The sequence below is a fragment of the Dipodomys spectabilis genome, unplaced genomic scaffold, assembly GCF_019054845.1.
Source record: "Dipodomys spectabilis isolate Male_0828 unplaced genomic scaffold, ASM1905484v1 ptg000019l, whole genome shotgun sequence".
Taxonomy (NCBI): domain Eukaryota; kingdom Metazoa; phylum Chordata; class Mammalia; order Rodentia; family Heteromyidae; genus Dipodomys; species Dipodomys spectabilis.
Window position 1 is genome coordinate 15,155,660 of NW_024870696.1, and position 23,986 is coordinate 15,179,645.

At 41.0% G+C, this 23,986-nt stretch overlaps 1 protein-coding gene across 4 annotated transcripts in view; it reads left to right on the top strand.

Annotated features, from left to right (window-relative positions):
* Positions 1–237: 237 nt before the first annotated feature.
* The window catches only part of Abl2 (ABL proto-oncogene 2, non-receptor tyrosine kinase), a 76,726-nt gene continuing 52,977 nt past the window's right edge, over positions 238–23,986 (top strand). For all 4 annotated transcript variants that reach the window (XM_042674369.1, XM_042674371.1, XM_042674370.1 and 1 more), the window contains exon 1: positions 238–652. In XM_042674369.1, the coding sequence (XP_042530303.1) occupies positions 496–652 (157 nt within the window). In that variant the 5' untranslated portion in view covers positions 238–495. The remainder of the gene's footprint in view (positions 653–23,986) is intronic.

Genomic DNA, 23,986 nt, shown 5'->3' on the forward strand with positions numbered 1-23,986 from the left:
AAGGCGTGGTCCATTCAGTCGATGGGTGGCTTTGCCCATTCCAAAGCCGTTTGTCTTCTTTCTTTCTTTCTTTTTTTCTCTTCTAGACACAGAAAACCTGCCGGTGTGCGTTCTCGGGTGGGCGGGGCGACGGGGCGTGTCCACACACAGGCCACGCCCCCCGCGTCGCGACTGGGCGGGCGGGGAGCGGGGGACGCTCTGCCCCACGGTGTCTCGTTGCTCGGCGGTTTAAAGATGGCGGCGGCGGTGGAGGCAGCGGCGGCGGCGGTGAGGGCGCGGAGCGGCCGGAGGCGAAGGGAAAAGGAAAGTGTGTGAATCGCCGAGAGGTAGCGCGGTGGTTGCTGTGAGGATTCCGGGTGCTGAGCCGCCAGAAACCCTGTCCTAGGGGCTTGGGCAGGGAAGGAGAGGCCGAAGCCGGGCGGGGAGCCTGAGGCCGGAGCCCAGGAGGAATGTGACCGGGGGTCGGCGGTGGCGCGGCGGAACGCGAGCGCCAGGATGGGGCAGCAGGTGGGCCGCGTCGGGGAGGCTCCCGGGCTCCTCCAGCCTCAGGCGCGTGGGATCCGCGGCAGCAGTGCGGCTAGGCCCTCGGGCCGCCGGCGGGACCCTGCGGGGCGGACCGCGGAGACCGGCTTCAATATCTTCACCCAGCACGGTAAGTGTGTCCCGGAGCCCGCGGGACGGCGCGTGGGATACCAGGGGTGGAGTTGGGGCGGGGTTCGAAGCCCGGGGCGGACGGGCAGCCTCGGGGGGCCGAGGCGTGGAGGGTTGTCGGCGCGTGGGGGCGGAATCTGCTGCCATCTGGGCCAGTCACGGGAGGCGGAGTGCCACCCCTCCCCCGCCCGGCTCCCGGCTGCGGCTCGGCTGGCAGCGACGGGGGCGGAGGCGGGAGCGGTGGTCTTCTTGACGTGGTGAGCTTGGGTGGGAGGCTGGCCTCCACGCTGGGACGCGACTCTGCGCATCTGTAAGACCTGGGATGGTCTCCGCTGAGAGGGAACGATGAAGGGAAGCGTGGGGCCGGATCCACGAGGTGGGAGCATTAACTGGTTGTTAGCGAAGAGAATTTGAGTTTTGCCCCCCCCCCCCCCCCTCAAGGAATAGGAAAATCAGAACTGAATCTAGGGAGCGTGTGGCGTATATGTAAGTCAGGCGATGCCATGCAGTGCCAGAATGCCCGCACCTAGCCTTCTATTGGAAAGGTAAGGGCAGAATCTCATCATTTTGGATACTTTGCCCCTGAACTAGAAATAGGGGCTTTGCCCCTCCAGCGTATTTGGGCTTTGGATTAGGGCATAGGATTCTCGTATGGTTGTCAGGGGTTAGAGGTTGGTTGGTATAGGTAGGTTGTTGGTGTGGATATAGAGAGGAGTTTTTCCTTTGTATCACTTTCGTGTGTGTGTAAGCACACACACATATGCGTACATCCTTGGATATATATCTATATAGTTTGGCCTCCATTTGGCCTCATATTTTAGAGTTGTCATACACTTATGAAAAATTTCAGCATATACTCTAATAATTTATATATTTATTTTGTGTTATACTGAGGTACTATGTAATTTATAAATACAAACCATAGGGACTGGGTGAGTACATCATCGTTATGGGTTGACCTCATGTTTATAGTTTGGTAGCACTAGAAATTTAAATACCCAGCACCCATCTTACTTCACACACACACACAAAAAAAAGAAAAAATACAATAAGGGTGGTCTGATTTTCCTTTACCACAGCCCTGTGGATTCTTTTGCATTTCTTCAGCAAGGAATTGTATTACTTTTTTTTTTTAGACCAGTATTTTCAAAGAATGAAAAGTAGAAAGGGAGAAAAAAAGAAAATAAAACTTCATGGGATTGATAATTTTAAGACTTAGAAAATACTGAAGAGCTAAATGCTAGTTTTAAACCTGTAAATTTAGGAGGTTGAAATATGTAGAATCTCAGTTCAAAGCCAACATTGCAGAAAATTTATTTACATTCCATCTCTAAAATAACCAGGAGCAAAAAGCTAGGTTACAGGCCTGGTTCTAGTGGTAGAACAGTAACTAAGGAAGTAAACAAGTCTAGCACAGGTAAGATCCTGAGTTCAAGTTTTGGTATCAGAAAAAAAGACTGACACATTCCACCTCTAAAATAACCAGGAGCAAAAAAACTAGGTTTACAGGCCTGGCTCCAGTGGTAGAACAGTAACTAAGGAAGTAAACATAGTCTAGCACAGGTAAGATCCTGAGTTCAAGTTTTGGTATCAGAAAAAAATACTGAAATTGGATAAGAAATATTGGACTTTTCATTTCATTGAAAATTGGTATAGAAAAGAATGAAGTGTAAAGGCTGGTGGGTTTTCTATACAATTTGGTTAAAGAGAAAAAGCAAAAGATATGGAAACTATTAATGAGAAATGGAATTTTGGAGGACATAATGGTAGATGTAAGTGAAATGAATTAAGGATGTGACTGTGAGGTGCGTTCTGTGCTTGGACTTGTGAGTAAAATGATCTTTTCCCCCAGTTTTTCTTGTTTGCTGTCCCTAGGATTTGAACTCGGTGTTTCATGCTTGCTAGGCAGGCATTCTACTGCTTGAGGTGTGTCACCAACCTTTTTGCTTTAGGGTATGTATGTGTGTGTGTTTGTGAGTGTGCTGGTCCTGAACTCAGACTTTACACTCTGCTTCTTGAGCCACAGCTGCACTTCTGGCTTTAGGGTGTTTAATTGGAAAACCTTTCCTGCACCATCTGCCTTCAAGTGGTAATCCTTGAGCATCTTGTGTAGCAAGGACTATAGGCATGAGCCACCCTTTCACATCACTCTGTGGTTAATTTTGATATATTGCCTCATCTATTTGTCAGGTCTGGCCAGGCCTGTGGTCTTCCCATCATAGGTGAGATGACAATATGTATGCTTCATTTTTTTTTTGAGATGAGGCCTTGAAAGCTTTTTGTTTTTTTTTTTTAGGAGATGTTATGGAATTATCTTCCTGATCTTAGTTGTCCACGTAGCTGGGATGACAGCTGAACACTGCTTCTAGCTATTGAGATGGGATCTCTTGAACTTTTTGCCTAGGCTGTCCTCAAACAGCAGTCATTCTGTAGTAGCTTTAGATTAGATTACAGGTATGAACCAGGTGCTGGTGGCTCACATTGTATTCCTAGCTACTCAGGAGGCTGAGATCTGAGGATCTTGGTTCAAAGCCAGTGAGGTTCAAAGCTAGCCCAGGCAGGAAATTCCGAGATTCTTATCTCTAGTTAACCACCAGAAAACCAGAGTGTCACTGTGGCTCAAGGGGTAGAGCGCTAGCCTTGAGCTGAAGAGCTCAGAGATAATGCGTATTCCCAGAGTTCAAGCCCCATGACTGACCCAAAAAAGAAAAAAAAAAGATTACAGGTATGAAACACCTACAATGGTAATTGTTTCTTAATGGAGAAGACCCAGGTGATTTGGGCCATCCTGGCTTTCCATTTCTGCTATTAGAAATGTGTTTGGGAATGTCTTCCAGGTATATGACTATTTTCTGCAAATGAGACATGAGTTCATTTTTTATTGAAATCACTTCCTAAAACAGGAAAGAATGGATGAATGGTTTTTAGGAAAGAAATAATCTAAATAGCTTTACTTTATGTGAAATGTTAATATACATTAAGCTTAGTCCATGTATCAATAATGACTGTCTTCCTCTGGTATTTTATTCAAGACATAAGATTTTATAGACAAGAAGAAAGTTATTAAAGTGGGATAGGAAGAGATTTTGGTGGACGGACAATATTTGGATCTGTGGGATAGAAAAAGAAAAAGCTTGTTAGGAGAAAGTTTGAGCAGGTAGAATGGGAATAAATGTGGTTGTTGATGGCATAGTGAGGAAGTATCTATTAGTGAAGTAGCATTATGATTTGGGAAAATAAATTTACAGTAAAAATTGTTGGGAGAGTCAAGTTCTGATCTAGACTCGTGTTCATCTTTGAGTTGCCTGCTGTCTTTTTTCCCTTGCATCTCTTTTCATTCGATTTTTCTCCTTATGTAGTCTAGGTTTGTGCAAAGTAGAAACCCTCCTACTTTAGACTCCCACAAGGTGGAATTATGGACATACATACCTGGCTACCGTGTTTTGGTTTCTTTATCTTTAAATGACAGATACCTTATTACAATTTTGTAGTCGCTGAGAAGTTTTGGGAAGAAAAATGAAAAGATTGGATCAAACTGGGATTTAAGAAACTTGTGGCAGAGTTTTTTAATCAGTTTAGTTGATTAGCTAGTTTGCAGGACCTGTATGAGATACTGAAAGATTGCCCTTGCCCTCAAAGGCAGTGGATTTGGAGACAGTAAGAATTTGAGGGATAAGTTTAGGGGCATTTTGTTTATTCAGCAAACTTTTCTTTTTGAATACTATTGTCCTGGGTTCTGATAATGCATACAGTTAGCAAATAATAAAGAAACAAACATGACAAAAATCTTAAAAAAATACAGATTGATATTGAATAGTTCTGTACTTCAAAGTGTCTTAGCCTAGGCAGGATTGACATTTTAGGTTGTATAATTCTTGATGTGGGGACCTGTATGTGGAGGATGTTTAGTAGCATCTCTGGCCTTTACCCATTAGATGCCAGTAGAATTCACATTTGTCTCCTCAGGTACAATGAAAGCTTTTTTTCCAGATTTGTAAACACCTTGAAGGGGAAGGGTGGGCAAAATTACTCTTAGTTAATAATTACAGTTTAAAAAAAAAAAAAAATAATTACAGTTTAGAAATATAAGATAGATTCTGAATTAAAAGATGAGTAAATTAAATTTGAGTGCTTTTTCTTGGACATCTCATTAGACATATGTGAAAAATAATCATGATTCTAGAAGCATTGTAAATCAGTGCCTTCAGTTAATAATATTGAGGTTTTTAGTATGGAATTGCATATATGCAATTTAGGTCTGACAGGTTCTTGAGTTTACATGTAGGTTTAAATGGTATATTATTAGAGTCAATGATTTGTTTTCTCTTTAATCAAAATGATATTTTTTCTTTGTTAATACTATGTGAGTAGTTTTCCCTGCCAAAGTATTTTAGTGAATGTAATGGAGGAAGGCTAAGTTGGTTTTTGTTGTAAAAGGAGTTCTGTCTGACTTCAGTGAACTTTGTAATAGATGGTTTTTGTGAGTTGATGTTTTGTCACTATTAATCTAGGATTGAATACATGCTTTTTCTTTTTTAAGTATCTGGCATACTTTTCACAGCTAAATGATTTTAATTTTATTATTCATTTCCTGAAAATTCTATTAAAAATTAACCATATGAGTTAGAAATCAGTGGCTCATGCCTATAATCCTGTCTACTACTCAGGAGGTTGAGACCTGAGGATCACATTTTGAAGTCAACCTGGACAAGAAATTCCTTGACTGTACAACTCTTGTATAGTAACAAAAAATTAAAAAAAATTCCTTGAGACGCTTACCTCCATTTACCCACCAGAAAGCTAGCAGTGGAGGGTGTGGCTCAGTCTTGGAGTGCTAGCCTACCGGTAGAGTGCTAGCAAAAATGCTAAGGAACATCTACCCATACACCCTCAAATACACAAATATACAATAGGATGATTTAACTAATATAAAATTTCCCTTTAGCTCATTTATTTTATTTTAATTTTTGCAAGTTCTGGGCTTGAACTCAGGGGCTGGGCTCTGCCCCTGAGCTTCTTTACAATGCCACCTCTGGCTTTTTTTGTGTGTGTGGTACTGAGGAATTGAATCCAGGACTTCATGCATGCTAGGCAAGCACTCTACCATTATGCCACATTCCCATCCCAAGCTCATTTATTGTTTTCTTTTTAATGATGTCTTTATACATACACACCCGCCTCCCCACCACCGCCTGTCCCACCCTACATGTGTGTGTGCGTATGTCTCAGTTCTGGAGCTTAAACTTGGGGCCTCACACTCTTGTATGCCTATTTTGTTCAAGGCTGCTGCTCTACTTCTTGAGCTACATCTCCACTTCCAAACTCAACATTTTAAATCATCTGACTTTTTTTCCCCTAACCTTTGGATCTTTAGCTCATGTTATGAACATAGTGAAGGATAAGGTCTTTTATAAGTTGAAAATAATACTCTAAAAAGATACAGGGACCTAATACAATGTCAGATACTTATTACTGAGTATCTTTTGTTTCTGTTTTAATGGGATTGAAGTTTGTAGGGCCTCACATTTGTTAGGCAGGCTGCCTCCTACTTAGCTTGTGTTTTGTTTCTGTTTTTGTTTTTTGGTCGGTCATGTGGCTTGAACTCCGGGCATGGGGTGCTGTGCCTGAGCTCTTCAGCTCAAGGCAAGTGCTCTGCCACTTAAGCCACAACACCACTTATTGTGGTTAATTGGCCATAAAAGTCTCATGGACTTTCCTGCCTGGGCTGGCTTTGAACAGCGATCCTCAGATCTCAGCCTCCTGAGTAGCTAGGATTTTAGGCATGAGCCACTGGCACCCATCTAGCTTGCATTATTTTTGCGTGAGGGTCTCTCTTTATGCTGATACTTGCTTGGTTGTTACCTTACTTGTGCTTATCCACCTTACTTGTGCTTACTCACATATCTTAGGATGATGGATACATCAAGCTATTGATGTGTGAAGGCCAAGCCATTGATTGATAAAGTGGTCTTTAGGAACTTTCATGTCCAGGCTGGTCTGGACTCATGATACTTCTCAATCTCTGCCTCCCAAGTTGCTAGGACTAGAAGCCTGAGCTACTGCACCAAGCTGGGTTTTTTTGTTGCTGTTCCTGGGGCTTGAACTCAGGTCTAGGGCACAGTCCCTAAGCTTTTCTGCACCAGGATAGCGCCATACCACTTGAAGCACAGTTCTGCTTTTGGCCTTTTTTTTTTTTTTTGGCTCTTGTCGTGGTGCCTGAACTCTGGGCCTGGGCGCTGTCCCTTAGCTCTTCAGCTCAAGGCTAGCGCTCTACCACTTGAGCCACAGCGCCACTTCTGGCTTTTTTCTTTTTGCTTATGTGGTGCTGAGGAATTGAACCCAGGGCCTCATGCATGCAAGGTGAGTGCTCTACCACTGAGCCACCTTCCCAGCCCCTCTGGCCTTTTTTTTTGTAGTAAGAAATAACTGTCTCAGACTTTATTGGCTAGGTCTTGCTTTGAATGTTGATCCTCAGATTATCATTCTCCTACATAACTAGTATTACAAGCATAAGCCATTGATTGGTACATGCTCAAAATCATCCTTTATATAGTATCTGCTACATAGTAGTAGGTATTCTTGCATAATTATGGAACAGTTGTCTTTCTTAATCTACATAATACTTTTATATATTTAATAGTTGATGTCACTTAATATTTTATTTGATAGTATACCTGATTAGTAACAGTTTTACTCAGTAAGACTTTGTGAGTAACCTTTTCTTTTTGTTCTGTCAGTCGTGGGGCTTGAACTCTGGGCCCTGGGCACTGTCCCTCTGCTGGGCAGCTCAAGGCTAGCACTCTACCACTTGAGCCAAAGTACCACTTCCAGCTTTTTCTGCTTATGTAGTGGTGAGGAATCGAACTTAGGGCCTCATGCGTGCAAGGCAAGTACTCTACCACTGAGCCACCTTCCCAGCTCAGTATTAGGGCCTTTTTCTGTTTGTGTGTTTGTTTTTGTTTTTGGGTCTGGTCATGGGGCCTGAACTCTGGGCCTGGGCGCTGTCCCTCAGCTCTTCAGCTCAAGGCTAGCACTCTACCACTTGAGCCACAGCACCACTTTTTTCTTTTTGCTTATGTGGTGCTGAGGAATTGAACCTAGGGCCTCATGCATGCAAGGCAAGCGCTCTACCACTCAGCCACCTTCCCAGCCCTAAGATTACTTTTTAAAAACTCTGTTTTTCTTACAGATTTTTTCTTTTCTTTGGCAATGCTGGGGAATTACCCAGGCTTCATATAATATTATACACGTTTTATCACTGGGCTACGTATACCCTTTCCATGGTCTTTTCTTTGTGTTTCTCATTTGAATTGATACAAAATTTATATTTTTGAGGCTGGAATTACTTTAATGTGTTTTGCCTTATACTATGACTAGAATAGGCCATTAATTCCTTACTTATTGTGCATATCCTGGAGCTTGATGTTAGGGCCTAGTTGCTGTCCATGAGTTTTTTTGCTCAATGCTAGCACTTTACCACATGAGAGTTCCAGCTCCGCTTTAGGCTTTTTATTGGTTAATTTTAGATAAGGATCGCACAAACTTTTCTACCTGGGCTAGTTTTGAATTAGAATCCTTGGATTTTAGCCTCCTGAGTAGGTAGGATTATAGGAGTGAGCCACCAGTATTTAGCTCTTACTGTGTTATCACTAAGAAAATGACGACCCTTTATTAGTCCAGGCAAATTTCAGTAAAAGACTTCGCTTTTCTTAGTAATTGTTTTTGCACTTATTTGGTCTACTTATTTTTGCCATGTCTTCTAGTCCTTGTAGTTATTTTAAGTATTTTTTTTGCATTGACTTTCCTAATTGGTTACTGCTAGTATATGGCAGACTTCTTCCTCCCTTTTGCCCATAGCCCTTCCGCGCCCCCCACCCCACTCCAATTTAAACACAGGGCCTTCAGTTATCTTGGCTTGTTTGGTCAGCTGGTGCTTTACCACTTGAGTCCAGTTTGTAGTTTTGGGCTGGTAATTTTGGAGATGTAATTTCAAGGATTTTTTTTTTTTGCCTGTGTTGGCCTTGAAACATCTTGCAGATGTTTCTGTGTGTTTGGCTTAGACTGGTGATTTTTCTGTCTTGATCTTGGGTCTTGTTGCCTTACTGTACTTACTATATTAATTTTTCACTTAATTCTCTTTCTAGGTAGGCAGTATATTGTCTGTCATAGTAACTTTTTGCCAGTATTTTTATTTTTTTAAAACTTTTTCTTTGACGATTATTCTATAAAAGTTTTTAAGCTGTTACTATTATATCTTATTCACTTTACTATGAAACAGTATAGGTCATCTGGCTGAGAGGAGACATGGTGGGTTACAGAGAGAGATCATCTGTATTTTCTCATGAATACATGCTTTGTCCCCTAGCTTTCCATAAAATAAAGTACATGTAATAAATGTAATTGTAGGTATACATATATGTATATGTTATATATAAAATTGTCCTTATATGTATGTAATAAATCTTTTTAGAGAACTTCTAATATTTTAATGGGAAATGAGAAATTATGGGTATTTATATTAATTTGCATACATTAATGTCATTACTGGTGGTTGGCATCTACAAGAAAGTAAGTGATTACTGATTAGTTTGTGCTTTAAGGGAATGTTTTGTTTGGCAAATATATTCCTCATGTTGGTGAGTTGCTATATCAGTAGCTGCATCATTGCTCTATAAACGACATCATTAAGATAGATTTTTATGGTTATCAGTCTCTCACATCTGTAATCTTAGTTACTCAGGGCATTAAGAGCTAAGGACTGCCATTCAAAGTCAGCCTGGGCAGAAAAGTCTTGGATCTAAACATAGAAGAACAACAATGAAAAATATATCCAAGTGTGCACATTTGACCAAGATCTCCAGAAGACAGGGATGAGGTAAAAATTAACCTTTAAGGAAGTTCAGGAAAGATAGCTTCCATGGGGCTGGGAAGGTGGTTCAGTGGTAGAGCGCTTGCCTTGCATGCCTGAGGCCCTGGGTTCAATTCCTCAGCACCACATAAGCAAAAAGAAAAAAGCCGGAAGTGGTGCTGTGGCTCAAGTGGTAGAGCGCTAGCCTTGAGCTGAAGAGCTGAGGGACAGTGCCCAGGCCCAGAGTTCAGGCCCCACGACCGGACCCCCCCCCCCCCAAAAAAAAAAAAAAAAAAAAGAAAGATAGCTTCTAATCAGAAAGCTTTTTTTTTTTTGGTCAGTTGTGGTGCTTGAATTCAGGGCCCTGGGCACTGTCCCTGAGCCTCTTTGTACTCAAGACTAGTGCTCTACCACTTGAACCATAGCACCACTTCTGGCTTTTGAGTGGTTAATTGGAGATAAGAGATTCAAGGGAATTTTCACATGTATTAACTGGACTATGTTATTCAAGGGAGACTTCAAGTAGTGTAATCCTTTATAAAGGCAGAGTCAAAATTTAACAAAATAAATACCAGGAAGGTGGGTACTTATAAGGGAGGGAATGAAGTCAGGGGAAAAGGAGGTAGATAAAGGAAGTCAGGAAGATGAGGAGAATGCAGTAAAGCATTCAATGTATATCCTAAAAAATTTATGAAGAGTGTGGGGAAGAGGTTGAGTTGGAGAGGGATGTGGTAAGAATGTTGAAAAGAGTGGCTTTTAGCAATACACATTGTATTCATAAACTGAATTGTTAAATGGAAACTCCTTTGTACTTAGAGATTATTATTTAAAGATAATTTTTTTTTTTTGGGTCTGGTCTTGGAGCCTGAACTCTGGGCCTGGGTGCTGTCCCTCAGCTCTTCAGCTCAAGGCTAGCGCTCTACCACTTGAGCCACAGCGCCACTTATGGCTTTTTTTCTTTTTGCTTATGTGGTGCTAGGGAATCGAACCCAGGGCCTCATGCATGCAAGGCAAGCGCTCTACCACTGAGCCACCTTCCCAGCCCTTTAAAGATAAATTTTAAAGGAAAAAAAATGCTCATATAAACAACCCCCTAAGTCTATGCTTTATGTGGAGAATCATTTAAAGTGTTTTTGTTTTTTGTTGGTTGTGGGGCTTGAACTCTGAGATAGCTCTTCAGCTTAAGGCTAGCACTCTACCACTTGAGCCACAGCCCCACTTCTGGCTTTTTCCGAGTAGTTTATTGGAGATAGTAGTCTCACAGACTTAACTGCCTGGGTTGGCTTTGAACCACTATCCTTAGATCTCAGCCTCCTGAGTAGCTAGGATTACAAGTGTGAGCCACTGGTGCCAGCCATCATTTAAAAGTTTTTTTTTAGGGGCTAGGAAGTTGGCTCAGTGGTAGAGCGCTTGCCTTGCATGCCTGAGGCCCTGGGTTCGATTCCTCAGCACCACATAAGCAAAAAGAAAAAAGCTGGAAGCGGCGCTGTGGCTCAAGTGGTAGAGTGCTAGCCTTGAGCTGAAGAGCTGAGGACCAGCGCCCAGGCCCAGAGTTCAGGCCCCATGACTGGACCCTCCCCCGGCCCCCCCCCCCCCCAAAAAAAAGAGTTTTTTTTAGGCTGGGCGCTGGTGGCTCACGCCTGTAATCCTAGCTACTCAGGAGGCTGAGATCTGAGGATTGCAGTTCAAAGCCAGCCTGGGTAGGAAAGACCGTGAGACTTTTTTTTTTTTTGGATCCGGTCGTGGGGCCTTGAACTCTGGGCCTGGGCGCTCTCCCTCAGCTCTTCAGCTCAAGGCTAGCGCTCTACCACTTGAGTCACAGCACCACTTCTGGCTTTTTTCTTTTTGCTTGTGTGGTGCTGAGGAATCGAACCCAGGGCCTCATGCATGCAAGGCAAGCGCTCTACCACTGAGCTGAAGAGCTCAAGGACAGCTCCCAGGCCCAGAGTTCAAGCCCCACAACCAACAACAACTAGGTACTGAGTTTTACAATTTTCAGGTGGTTAACTGGAGATAAGAGGAGTATCATGGACTTTACTGCCCATGCTGGCTTCAAACTGCAATCCTCAACACTCTGCCACTTGAACCACAGCACCACTTCTGGCCTTTTCTGTTTATGTGGTACTGAGGAATCAAACCCAGGGTTTCATGCATACTAGGCAAGCACGCTACCCTACCAGCACACTCAAAAATCTTGCCACCAGGTGCTGGTGGCTCACACCTGTAATCCTAGCTACTTAGGAGGCTGAGATCTGATGATTGCCTTGAGCTGAACAGCTCAGGGACGGCATACAAGCCCAGAGTTCAGTCCCCATGACTGACAAAAAAAAACTCCAAACCAAAAAAAACCTCTTTTTCAAATAAAAGTAACCATGCCAGTGCACATGAGATGGTGTTTTAGTCTGGTTTCCATGTACATGATTTCCAAGCATTGATTAGTGATATTGAGCATTGTTTTTTTTTTTTTTTTTTTAATTTTGTTTTGTTTTGTTTTTGGTTGTGGGGCTTGAACTCTGGTCCTGGGTGCTGCCCCTCAGTTCTTCAGCTCAAGGCAAGCGCTCTACCACTTGAACCACAGTTCCACTTCTGGTTTTCTGGTGGTTAATTGGAGATAAGGATCTCACAGGCTTTCCTGCTGGCTTTGCACTGTGATTCTTAGATCTCAGCCTTGTGAGTAGCTAGAATTATAGGCGTAAGCATCTTTTAATGTTCTTGTTGACCATTTGCAATCTTTCTAGGGAGAATTTCTGTTTTTGAATCATGTAGTTTGCATTTGTTACTGAATTACTGATCTTATTTGATTGTGTCATTTTGTTTTTTTCATTTATTTTTATTATCTTTCTTGTAGCATATTGAACACAATGAGATAAATTTGTTGTTGGGAAGCCAGTTACTCCCATTTTTTTTTTTTTTTTTCCAATTCTGGGGCAAACCCTGAGCTCAACCCTGAGCTTCTTTTGCCCAAGGCTGTAGTACTCTACCACTTGAGCCACAGCACCACTTTTGGCTTTTTCTGTGTATGTGGTACCGAGGGATTGAACCCTGGGCTCTGGGCACTGTCCCTGAGCTTTTTGCTCAAGGCTAGCACTATACCACAGCACGACTTCTGGCTTTTTCTGTGTATGTGGTGCTGAGGAATTGAATCCAGGGCTAGGCAAGTACTCAACCATTAAACCACATTCCCAGCTCTATTGTTCAGTTCCATTCCTTTCCTTTTCCTTCCTTCCTTCCTTCCTTCCTTCCTTCCTTCCTTCCTTCCTTCCTTCCTTCCTTCCTTCCTTCCTTCCTTCCTTCCTTCCTTCCTTCCTTCCTTCCCTCCCTCCCTCCTTCCCTTCCCTTCCCTTCCCTTCCCTTCCCTTCCCTTCCCTTCCCTTCCCTTCCCTTCCCTCCCCTCCCCTCCCCTCCCCTCCCCTCCCCTCCCCTCCCCTCCCCTCCCCTCCCCTCCCTTCCCTTCCCTCCCTTCCCTTTCCTCCCTCCCTCCCTCCCTTCCTTCCTTCCTTCCTTCCTTTTTCATCGCACATGATCTTTGGGTCTAAAAATTTGAGAATAACTTAGCCTTATAATTTAGTGTCTCAGATGTTCCAGGTAAGCTGTTAGTTGAACCCTATTCACTGAAGTGTTGTCTGGGACTGGAAGATCTAATCCAAGATGATTGGCTCACTGTGTGGAGTCCCATCTCCTCTTTCATGGGCCTCTTTTTAGGGTTTCCTGAGCATCTTCACAACATGGTTGCTATTTTCCCCCGAAGTAAATGATCTTAGAGAGGCAGAATAAAATTTCATGTCTTTTATAACCTTTTCCACAGAGGTGTACAACTTTCCTGCCATTTAGTTATTGTTAAGGGTGACTTAATAATTCTGCTCAAGAGAGTGGAGAATTAGGGCTGGGAATGTGTCTTAGTGGTAGAGTGCTTGCCTCACATGCATGAAGCCCTGGATTCGATTCCTCAGCACCACATAGAAAAAGCCAGAATTGGTGCTGTGGTAGAGTACTAACCTTGAGTAAAAAGAAGCTCAGGGACAGTGCCAAGGCCCAGAGTTCAAGCCCCTAGACTGGCAAAGAAAAAAAAAAGAAAGAAAGCGAGAGTAGAGAATTAAACTCACTCTCTTGAATAGAGAATTATCAAAAAAATTGACAGGAATGCCTAAGAACAACTCTTGAACTTTATTAATACTGATTTTTGTTTGTTTGCTTAAAAACCTGGCAGAAGGCACGAAGCTTAGAGGGAGAATTTTGCCTTGCTTACATGAGTCTCTGGGTTTGATTGCTACACTATCACAATACAAAACAATGTAGAGGTTGATAGTCAAATTGTTCTTTTACAAAATGAAACCAAATTTGAAGAGTAATTTAAGTGAAGGAAGCATGCTTTATCATCTGACATGTTTTGGTTGGTCTGATATAAATAATAATAATAACATGGTATATGGCTTTTTTGTAGATGACTTATACATATTTCACTTATTCCTCCTAACAGCTATGTAAAATAATAGAACTCCTTATATAGCCTGATCATAACATTATTAGCAATTATGTAAGTAAATCAAGCCAAGGTAGGATACATAACACTTTGTGAGGTATTAATAGTGGAGTTCTGTTTTACTTGTTTTACTAAGTGAGGTTTATTTAGTTCAGTTTATAGTGGAAAAATAGATAAAAATTAGGTCAAAGGATAGGGATAGAGAGAATGTTTTAGTAGAAGGAATAGATTGTGTAAGACCCTGTAGCTGAGGACTCATGGTTGTATTATTTTCAGTGAATACTACCATGAATGTAAATCCCTTGTATTCTTGGTATTCTAAAGTAGATTTTCCTTATATCCAAAAGTATGAAGTATTTATTGTTTTGTGTATAGTGTCAATGTCTTAAGAATGTTTTATAGCCAGGCACAGGTGGCTCATGCCTATAATACTAGCTCTTCAGAAGGCTGTGATATCTGGATTGCAGTTCTAAGCCAGGTCTGGCAGGAAAGACCATGAGACTCTTTAACACCAATTATCCACCAAAAAGCCAGAAATTCAGCTTTGGCTTAAATGATGGAGTACTAGTTTTGAAGAAAGAAGCTCAAGGACATCTCTCAGACCCTGAGTTCAAACCCCAGTACTGGCATCATAAATTAATTAATTAAATAAGTATGTTTTTAGTTAAATCTTAATTCACATATTAGTAGAAGTTATACAACATGTAAAATTAAAAGAATGAGTTTCTTTCTCAAAGTATTCTGCTTAATACTCATCTCTTGATTGTTGTCATTCAGATCAGTGAAGTAGTTTAATTTCTTTTAAGTATTTTGCTTCACATTGTTACTATGAAAAAAAGTAGATTGATTTAAAATTTCTAAATTCATGCTTTCAGGTAATTCCTGGAAGAGTTTATTAGAAGCATTGAAAACATTATCTTTGGAAAAACAAGTGTACTTATACTGCATAGGCACTACAGTAAATTAAAAATAACATTTAGAAAAACCAGTTAATACTTCTGAATTCCACCCCCTCCATCCCCAACCCAACCCTCTCCACTCCTTCCCCCCCACCCTCCCAACTGGTCTAGGGGCTAGAACTCAGGGCCTGGGCACTATTCCTGTTACTCTAGCATTTGAGCTACAGATACACTTTTGGCTTTTTTAGTAGTTTATTGGAAATAGACTTTCATTTATTTTCCTGCCTGCATTTGGCCTTCAAACCTTGATTCTTATATGTCAGCCTTCTGAGTAACTAGGTTTGAACTCAGGGCCTAGGAGATGTCCTTGAGCTTTTTTCTTCAAGACTAGTACTCTATCATTTGAGCCAAAGCTGCACTAATGGCTTTTTGGTAGATAATTGGAGATTATCTTGGTCTTTCCTGCCTGACCTCGCTCAGAACCGCAATCTGCTTATCACAGCACCCAGCTGAACACTTCTTCATCCTGAGATAAAGATGCTTTTGAGTTGGGATTGTGAGTAAATTTATGATGATGAAAATAACTGTTCCTTGCCAGTCCACTAGGGGATACTGCAGTACTTAGAAAACTTGTTTATTGCAATAGCCTAAGATTTATCTCCCATTCAATATAAGAATCACTTTCCCTCTTACCTTTGTTTATGTGAAGAAATATTGTTTGGAGCATGATTAGAAAATTTATTTGAGAAGTATCAACCTTTATGGAGGTTTTGCTTTGATTTAAAAATTTTGGAATTCCTAGTATGATTTGTTTGCTTTGTTTTCTTTTGTTTCTGGTGGTGTTACTTCTAAATGAATTCCCTGAGCATGTAGAAAAACTGATAATTATGCTATTTACAAAATAATATAATTTTGTTTTTTAAGTTATGTTTTTTGTCTTGAAAGGTCAACAAGTCCGATACTCAGTTTATGTCTGTTAATTCCTGTGATACATGTATTTTTACAATACTCCTCTTTGATCAAAATGAACTAAGCAACTCAATGGCACTGATGGGAGGGAAGAACAAGTGGGAAAGAGGGAACAGCTGATGCTATGCAAAACAAAAGAAATGTACGTATCATCCCATGTGGAAGAAATAACTGTATTGCAAAGCTTATAGAACTCATAAATGTTATAGACCATGATAGACAATTTGCCCCATGAAAGTTAGAATGTTTGTGACTTTAATTAAGCATCACTATCCCACAATACTGTGAAATTTGGGAAATTATGTAATCACTTAATCACAATAAAGAATTTGAAAAAAAATTCCTCCTAATGAAGTATGAAATACATAACCTTAGAAACATACAACACAGAAGATAATTTATGTATGCTGGGTGCATTTCCAGCACTTGGGACAATGAAACAGGAAGATCGTATGTTCAAGTCCAGCCTGGGCTGGAAAACTCCATTAAATAATGGTTTCCAGCAGTTTATTTTATTTTTATTTTTTTGGTGCCATTGCTAGGGTTTGATCTCAGAGTGTGGGTGCTGTCCCTTAGCCTTTTTGCTCAAAGCTCTACCACTTGAGCTCTGTTTTCAACCATTTTGATAACTGAGCTCTATTTTCAACCATTTTGATAACTAATTGTAGATAAAGAGTATCATGAACTTTTTGTCCTGGGCTGGCTTCAAACTGCAATCCTTAGATCTCCATTTCTGAGTTACTAGGATTATAGTTATGGGCTACTGCTGCCCAGCTCCAACAGTTTAATTTTGATTTCTTCCTAGTAATGTAAGTAAATATAATGCAACATGATTAATCCTTTAAATAAAAATGTGTAGAATATTGAGTTGTATATTTAAAACACTGAAATATTTTGTGGGAACTCTTAATTTTTCTGAATGTGTTATGTTAAAAATCATATAGTATCCTTTCAGGGATTTAAAACATCATTTAAAAAAATAGAGTTCAGGGCTGGGAAGGTGGCTCAGTGGTAGAGTGCTTGCCTTGCATCATGAGGCCCTGGGTTCAATTCCTCAGCACCACATAAGCAGAAAAAAAAAGCCAGAAGTGGTGCTGTGGCTCAAGTGGTAGAGTGCTAGCCTTGAGCTGAAGAGCTGAGGGACAGTGCCCAGGCCCAGAGTTCAGGCCCAGCGGACCGGACCCCCCCCCCCCCCCCCAAATAGAGTTCATCGGGACAACAAAAAACAAACAAAAATATACTGAACATTTAAATCTATAAAAGTAAAACACATCTCACCAAAGAAGCCCTAGTTTATAGATGATAATTAGGAGAACAGGTAAGGAAGAACAGGCAAAGCTTGTGCTTGTAGCTGTCATCTTAAATGTGGAGTAGTTCTCTGAGATTAGGTCTGTGGGATTTCTAGGTAGTGTTAGAATGGAGTTGAACTCTAGGAAGGACTAGTTCTTCAGTGCTATTCCTCCAGTGTGGACTTGGTTGGTTGGTAGGAAAATACCCATCATAACTATGACCAAAGGATTGTGTTGACTATGTGTGTGCAAAGATTCTTTGGGGTATTATTGTCTTTTTCCCCCTTCTACTTGCAGTTTGATGACTGTCTTACCCCAGGTAATTGAACTAACAGGTGTAGCTAAAGATTTCCTAGTGACAAGATGGGTGGTGATTAAGATAGAATACGATACAAGTGTAAGGAGCATTTGAGAAGGAAAGCATTTAATTTAACCTCTTAGGCTTTGGAAAATTCAAGAATCTCATTAAATGAGCTAAATACAACATAAAAAAAGTGTTTTATTTTTGACAGTAATTTTCTACATCTCAAGAATGCAGAATTTAACTGGAAAGATAATACAATTTAAGCATATTGCTATTAAGTTAAAATCATACATTTTATTAATTTGAAAAGTTAACACATATAGTTCAAGATTTAAGAAGTATATATTTAATCTGTCATTCTTTTTAGCTATTAAGTATTTTTCTCTAGGAGGCAATCTATATCCCTGATTAAATTTTGTTGTTGTTGTTGGTCATGCAGCTTGAACTCTGGGCCTGGGTGCTGTCCCTGAGCTCTTCAGCTCAAGGTGAGTGCTCTACCACTTGAGCCACTTCTGGTTTTCTGGTGGTTAATTGGAGATAAGAGTTTCACGGACTTTCCTGCCTGGACTGGCTTTGAACCATGATTCTCAGATCTCAGCCTCCTGAGTAGCTAGCTAGGATTACAGGCGTGAGTGGTGGGTGCCCAGCTAAATTTTTATATTTGATTTCTTATTGTCATTATAAAGGTGATGTGCAAACAGGTTACAATTACATAAGTAAGGTAAAGAATACATTTCTTTTTGGAAAATGTTACTACTTCCCTCACTCCTAGTTTTTTCACTCCCACCCCCACCCATAAGTTGGATAGTTCATTTTCAGCATAGAATCTAGACACAGAAAACGTTCCCAGTGCCAGGTCCCCAACCAGCACAGATATCAGCGTAGATTGGCAACATGAGACCGCAGTATCCAGAGGCAGAAAACTTTCACAAAGCTGCTGGTCAGCTCCGAACCAACCTCAGGAGCTCAATAGACACCCGAGACCATTACTAGTTGGGTACTAAGGACCCTACATCCTCTTCAGCCTTGGCTGCTGGCAGAAAAACCTGATCTGCCAGGGTGGATGTCCGAGGGACGATGTCCTGGCACCTGGTGGGAGCTTGCCTCTTCTGAAGCTAATGCCTACCCTGGAGGCCTGGATCTAGCCCATCCAGTCCCCATCCCAGATCAGACTGAGTGTCACTAGTGTCACTAGTCTGCCAAGAGTACACCAGCCTGAGGCCAAGCACATATAAGCACACCAGGCACTGCCCTTCACACTGTGAGAAGTAGACACTAGTCTGGGACCAAGAAAGTGCCAGCCTGCGATTTGCGTGGGGACAATTTCCTGCACAGCCCTGTGAGAGTTTGCACCCTCCAGGGCCCATGCCTGTCCCAATTCAGGACACTGTCAGGATCAACCTTCTATAAAAGCAGTGGGAACCTGCTCCCTTTCTCCTGTTTCCCCCCCTCCCCGCCCTTAGGGCTCAAATGAGAATCTAGTGTTGGAATGCTGCTCCCAGCCCCTCTGGAAATAGGTGCCAGTCCAGGACTTCTACCAGAACTTCTGTGACTAGTGGGAATCCGTCTACCCTAGACATAGAATGGGGCCAAGACACAAGACTGCTGTGAACCATATAATGGGAACACGCCACAAGTCCTAAACCTAGGCCAGAACACCGGACACACCACAGAGCCCCAATAACTGACCAGGACACATTACACTATCTGCACCACCCAGAGTTGAAGGTTGCCAGACACCAAATCTGACAGATCTATCTGGCAAATCACACTCCACCACCACACTGTTCACCACAACCTGAACCCAAATGCACAAACCACAACGAAATATTACAAAATTCATGAACAGTCATAACAAAAAAAAAATTGAAAAGTCAACAACAGTCTAGGGAAGGACCCTTGTGAGAGTGAAGGAGAAGAGATGGAAGACAAAAGAAACCATTAAAGAATTGATGAGAGAATTGGCTGATGAAATGGAAGGGTCCAAAAATAAATTGAAGAATGCAAGGAACAAATGACAAAGAACAAAAGTCGCCCAAAAACATGGAGAGAAAAATAGAAAGTCTACACACCTTGTTAAAAGGTGAAACTCACCTCAATAAAGAGCTTGGAAGCATTCTAGGTTCAGCTTCCCTATCGCAAACCACAATTGAATGCCAACAGAATAAGTGAAATGGAAAACAAGAGTATCGGGATTTGAAGATAAAACAGAGGAATTAGAACAAAAAATGAAAGGCATGGGAAAAACACTTAGAACATAGCAAAGGGAAATCCAAGAATTGGCAGATGCAGTCAAAAGATCAAATTCACACATAGGATTGATGTGGGAGATGAATTCAAAACTAAAGGCGTTGAAAACCTATTCAATAAAATAATAGAAAACTTCCCTAATCCTGAGAGAAAAATCTCACCTACCAGACAGAGGCATAAAGAACTCAGAGTAGACAGGATCTAAGAAGAAACACTGGACATTAGCCAGGCGTCGGTAGCTCATGCCTGTAATCCTAGCTACTCAGGAGGATGAGATCTCAGGATCGTGGTTCAAAGACAGCCTGGGCAGGAAAGTCTGTGAGACTCTTTTTTTTTTTTTTTTTGGGTCCGGTCCGTGGGGCCTGAACTCTGGGCCTGGGCGCTGTCCCTCAGCTCTTCAGCTCAAGGCTAGAGCTCTACCACTTGGGCCACAGCACCGCTTCTGGCTTTTTTTTCTTTTTGCTTATGTGGTGCTGAGGAATCGAACCCAGGGCCTCATGCATGCAAGGCAAGCACTCTACCACTGAGCCACCTTCCCAGCCCCTGTGAGACTCTTTTCTCCAATAAACCACCAGAAACCTGGAAGTATCACGGTGACTCAAGTGGTAGAGCGCTTGCCTTGAGCTGAAGAGCTGAGAGACAGTGCCCAGACCCAGAGTTCAAGCCCTATGACCGACAAAAAAAAAAAGAAAAAAACCCAAAGAATTACTTTTAAATGCAGCAAAATCAAAGAAGGAAGGAGGTAGATTACAATGGAAAGAAGATCAGAATCACTGCACCCTAACTCAATGCAAGGAGAGCCTGGAATGGTATAATTCAAGGCCTGAAGTCAACAACTACCAGCCCAAACTGGTGTACCCAGCCAAGCTTTCATTTACAATTGACAGTGAAAACAAAACCTTCCGTGACAAACAAAAAGGAATTCATGAACACTAAAGGAGCATTACAAAGAATAATAAATGGAAACATACAATCTGAAGAAAAAAAAGTCAAGGAAACACATTAGATAAAAATCACTAGAAGACTAATTTTGTAAGCACAGGAAGCAATAGGAAATCAGGAAATCAAGAAAATGGCAGGAAACATGACACATTTCTCTATAACATTATACATTAATGGACTCAATTCCCCAATTAAGAGGAGAGTAGCAGATTGATCATAAACCAAGATCTATCCATTTGTTGTCTCCAAGAGATCCATCTAAGCAAATTCCTAGTGATGGGATGGAAAAAGATCTTTCATGCAAGTGCATCCTGCAAGATGGCAGGAGCAGCCATATTGGTATCTAATAAGACAAGATCATTACACATTAGTAAAGGGAATGGTCCATGAAGAGCCAAATCACAGTTGCACCAAACAATGGAGCACCTAAATACATGAAACCAACACATGAAACCAACACTTTTGGACTTACAGAATATGATAACCCCTAGCACAATCACAGGGAGAGATTTTAGTAGTCTCACCAAAAGAACAGGTCAAACAAACAAAAGTTAAGTAAAGAAGTCTCTGAATAAAATGATACCATAACCCAAAAGGACTTAACAGATGCCTGCAGAGTATTCCACCCAACAATGACCCAATTCACATTCTTCTCTGTAGCTCATGGAACTTTCTCCAACATTGATCATATCATAGGACAAACAAAGAACCTAAGCAAATAACAAGAGGATTGAGGTGACTCCTTGCATCCTGTCTGACCACAATGGAATCAAGTTCTCAACAATGAAACATATTGCAGAAATCACTCAAACACATGGGGACTGAAGAACACTACTGAATAACACCTGGGTCACAGAAGCAATTAAGGAAGGAATTAGAAAGTTCTTACAATTCAATGAAAATAAAACACTTCACAGTGGAACCTCTGGGATACATCAAAAGCAGTTCTGAGGGGAAAATTTATAGCTCTAAGCATACACTTGAAGCAAACAGAAACAGCTCAAGTAAATACCTAATGATGCAACTAAAATGGCCACAAGCAAGAACAAATCCAATCCCAAACTAATAGATGGAGAGAGAGAGCAAAGATTAGGGGAGAAATGAATGAAATAGAAATTAAAAATACAATGAAACAAAAAGCAATTAAAAATAATAAAATTGACAGATTAGTGAGATGATGAAGACAGGAAATTCAATACAGTAAAATTAGAGATGCCACAGTACAGGCATCCAAGAAATTCAAATGATTATAAAGGACTACTTTCAAAACCTGTTAGAAAAAAGGAAATCCTAGCAAAAATGGTTGATTTTTTTTTTTTTTTTTTTTTTTTTTAGAGACATACAAACTGCCTAAACTGAACCAAGAAGATATAAACCAGCTAAACAAGCCAGTAACAGTCAACAAGATTGAGGAAGAAATCAGAAGTCTTCCAGCTAGGAAAAACTTAGGCCTATATGGATTCACCGCTGAATTCTATAAGACTTTTAGAACTAACGCCAATACTTCTCAAGCTTTTCTGTAAAATAGAAACACAGAGAACAATTCTGAACTCTCTCTATGAAGCCAGTATCATACTCATCCCCATACCAGATAAGGATCCAACAAAAACAGTAAACTGCAGACCAATTTCTATGATGAATACAGACACAAAGCTCTTCAATAAAATACTAACAGAATCCAAAAACAAAAATTCATACATTATGACCAAGTAGGCTTCATTCCACAGATGCAGAGCTGGTTTAACATACACAAATCAATAAATTTAATTTACCATGTCAGCAGAGCCAAATACAAGACCACAGGATCATCTCAATAGATGCAGAAAAATCCTTCAACAAAATACAACATCCATTCGTGTTAAAGGCTTTTGAGAAGCTAGGAATAGAAGGAACATTCCTTAAAATATTAAAGGCTACGTATGACAGACTAGGGACCAACATCATTACTGAGTAGGAAAAAACTAAAAGCATTTCCCCTAAAATCAGGAACAAGGCAAGGATATTCACTTCCCTTCAGTGTAGTTATAGGATTCCTTACCGGAGCAATAAGGCAAGATCTTTACCAGCAATACATCAGACAAAAGCCTAACAATCAATATATACAAGGAGCTCAAGAAACCCCTCTCAAACCTAATAAACCAATCACTAAATGGGCAAGAGAGTTAAGGAGAGGCTTCTCAGGAAAAGAGGTAAGAATGGCAAAGAAACATGAGGAAATGCTCATCATCCCAGGCCATAAAGGAAATGCAAATCAAGGACAACTCTGTGATTCCATCTCACCCCAGTAAAATTGGCCAATTTTTTGAATTCAGACAAAAACAAATATGGGCGGGGATTCGGGAAAAAGGAGCCCTACTGCATTGTTGTTGGGAATGCAAACGAGTATAACCACTCTGGACAGCAGTTTGGAGCTTCCTCAAAAAACTAAACGTAGGCCTTCCCTATACCCAGCCATACCACTTTTGGGCATCTACCCTGAACATCATGATAAAGACACCTGCACATCCCTGTTCATTGCTGCTTTATTCATAATAGCCAATGTATGAAAACAGCCCAGATGTCTCACAATAAATGGGTGGATCCAGAAACTGTGGTACCTATATACACAATGCAATTTTATATAGCCATTAGAAAGAATTAAATAAATAAAACTAGAACAACTCATGTTAAGTGAAGTAAGCAAACATCAGAGAGACAAATGTCATATGTTCTAATATGCAGAAATCAGATCTAAAATGCCCTGAGATATGATAAATCATACAGGATTCTAGATACAGTGAGACCAAAGAGGATACTATTAGGAGAGAAACACAAAGGCATAATGTCTAAGTACCTCTTCATATTTATATAAAATAAAATCCATACTGAAGCAAACTCCCAGATAACAGAAATGGGATCTACTTAAAAAAATTTTTTTTAACTTTTTAAATTTTTTTTGATGACTCTGTCTTTATGTATGGTATAGTTGGGAGTATATCTCGTGAAAGGTCCAGGGAAGGGTCCAGAACTTGGGAAAATGGTAAAAAAGTGCAGCAGGGAAGCTCACTGGACACTGATGAAAGTGAATTATTATACAACTCATGTAGATGGGAGGGAGGCACTGGGAGAGAATGAGGGAATGGAAGACGTACTATGAAAGGAAATATAGTCATTACCTGACTCATGTAATTGCAGCGCTTCTGTGTAATACCTCTGTAATAACAATAAAGTAAGTTAATTTAAAAAAATCTATTGAGCACCACTGCTGCATTTGGTCACCCTTTGTCCCACTAAATACGTTTTTTTTTTTTTGGGTGGGGGGAGAGGCTAGCCTAGGGCTTGAACTCAGGATCTGGGCACTATCCTTGAGCTTCT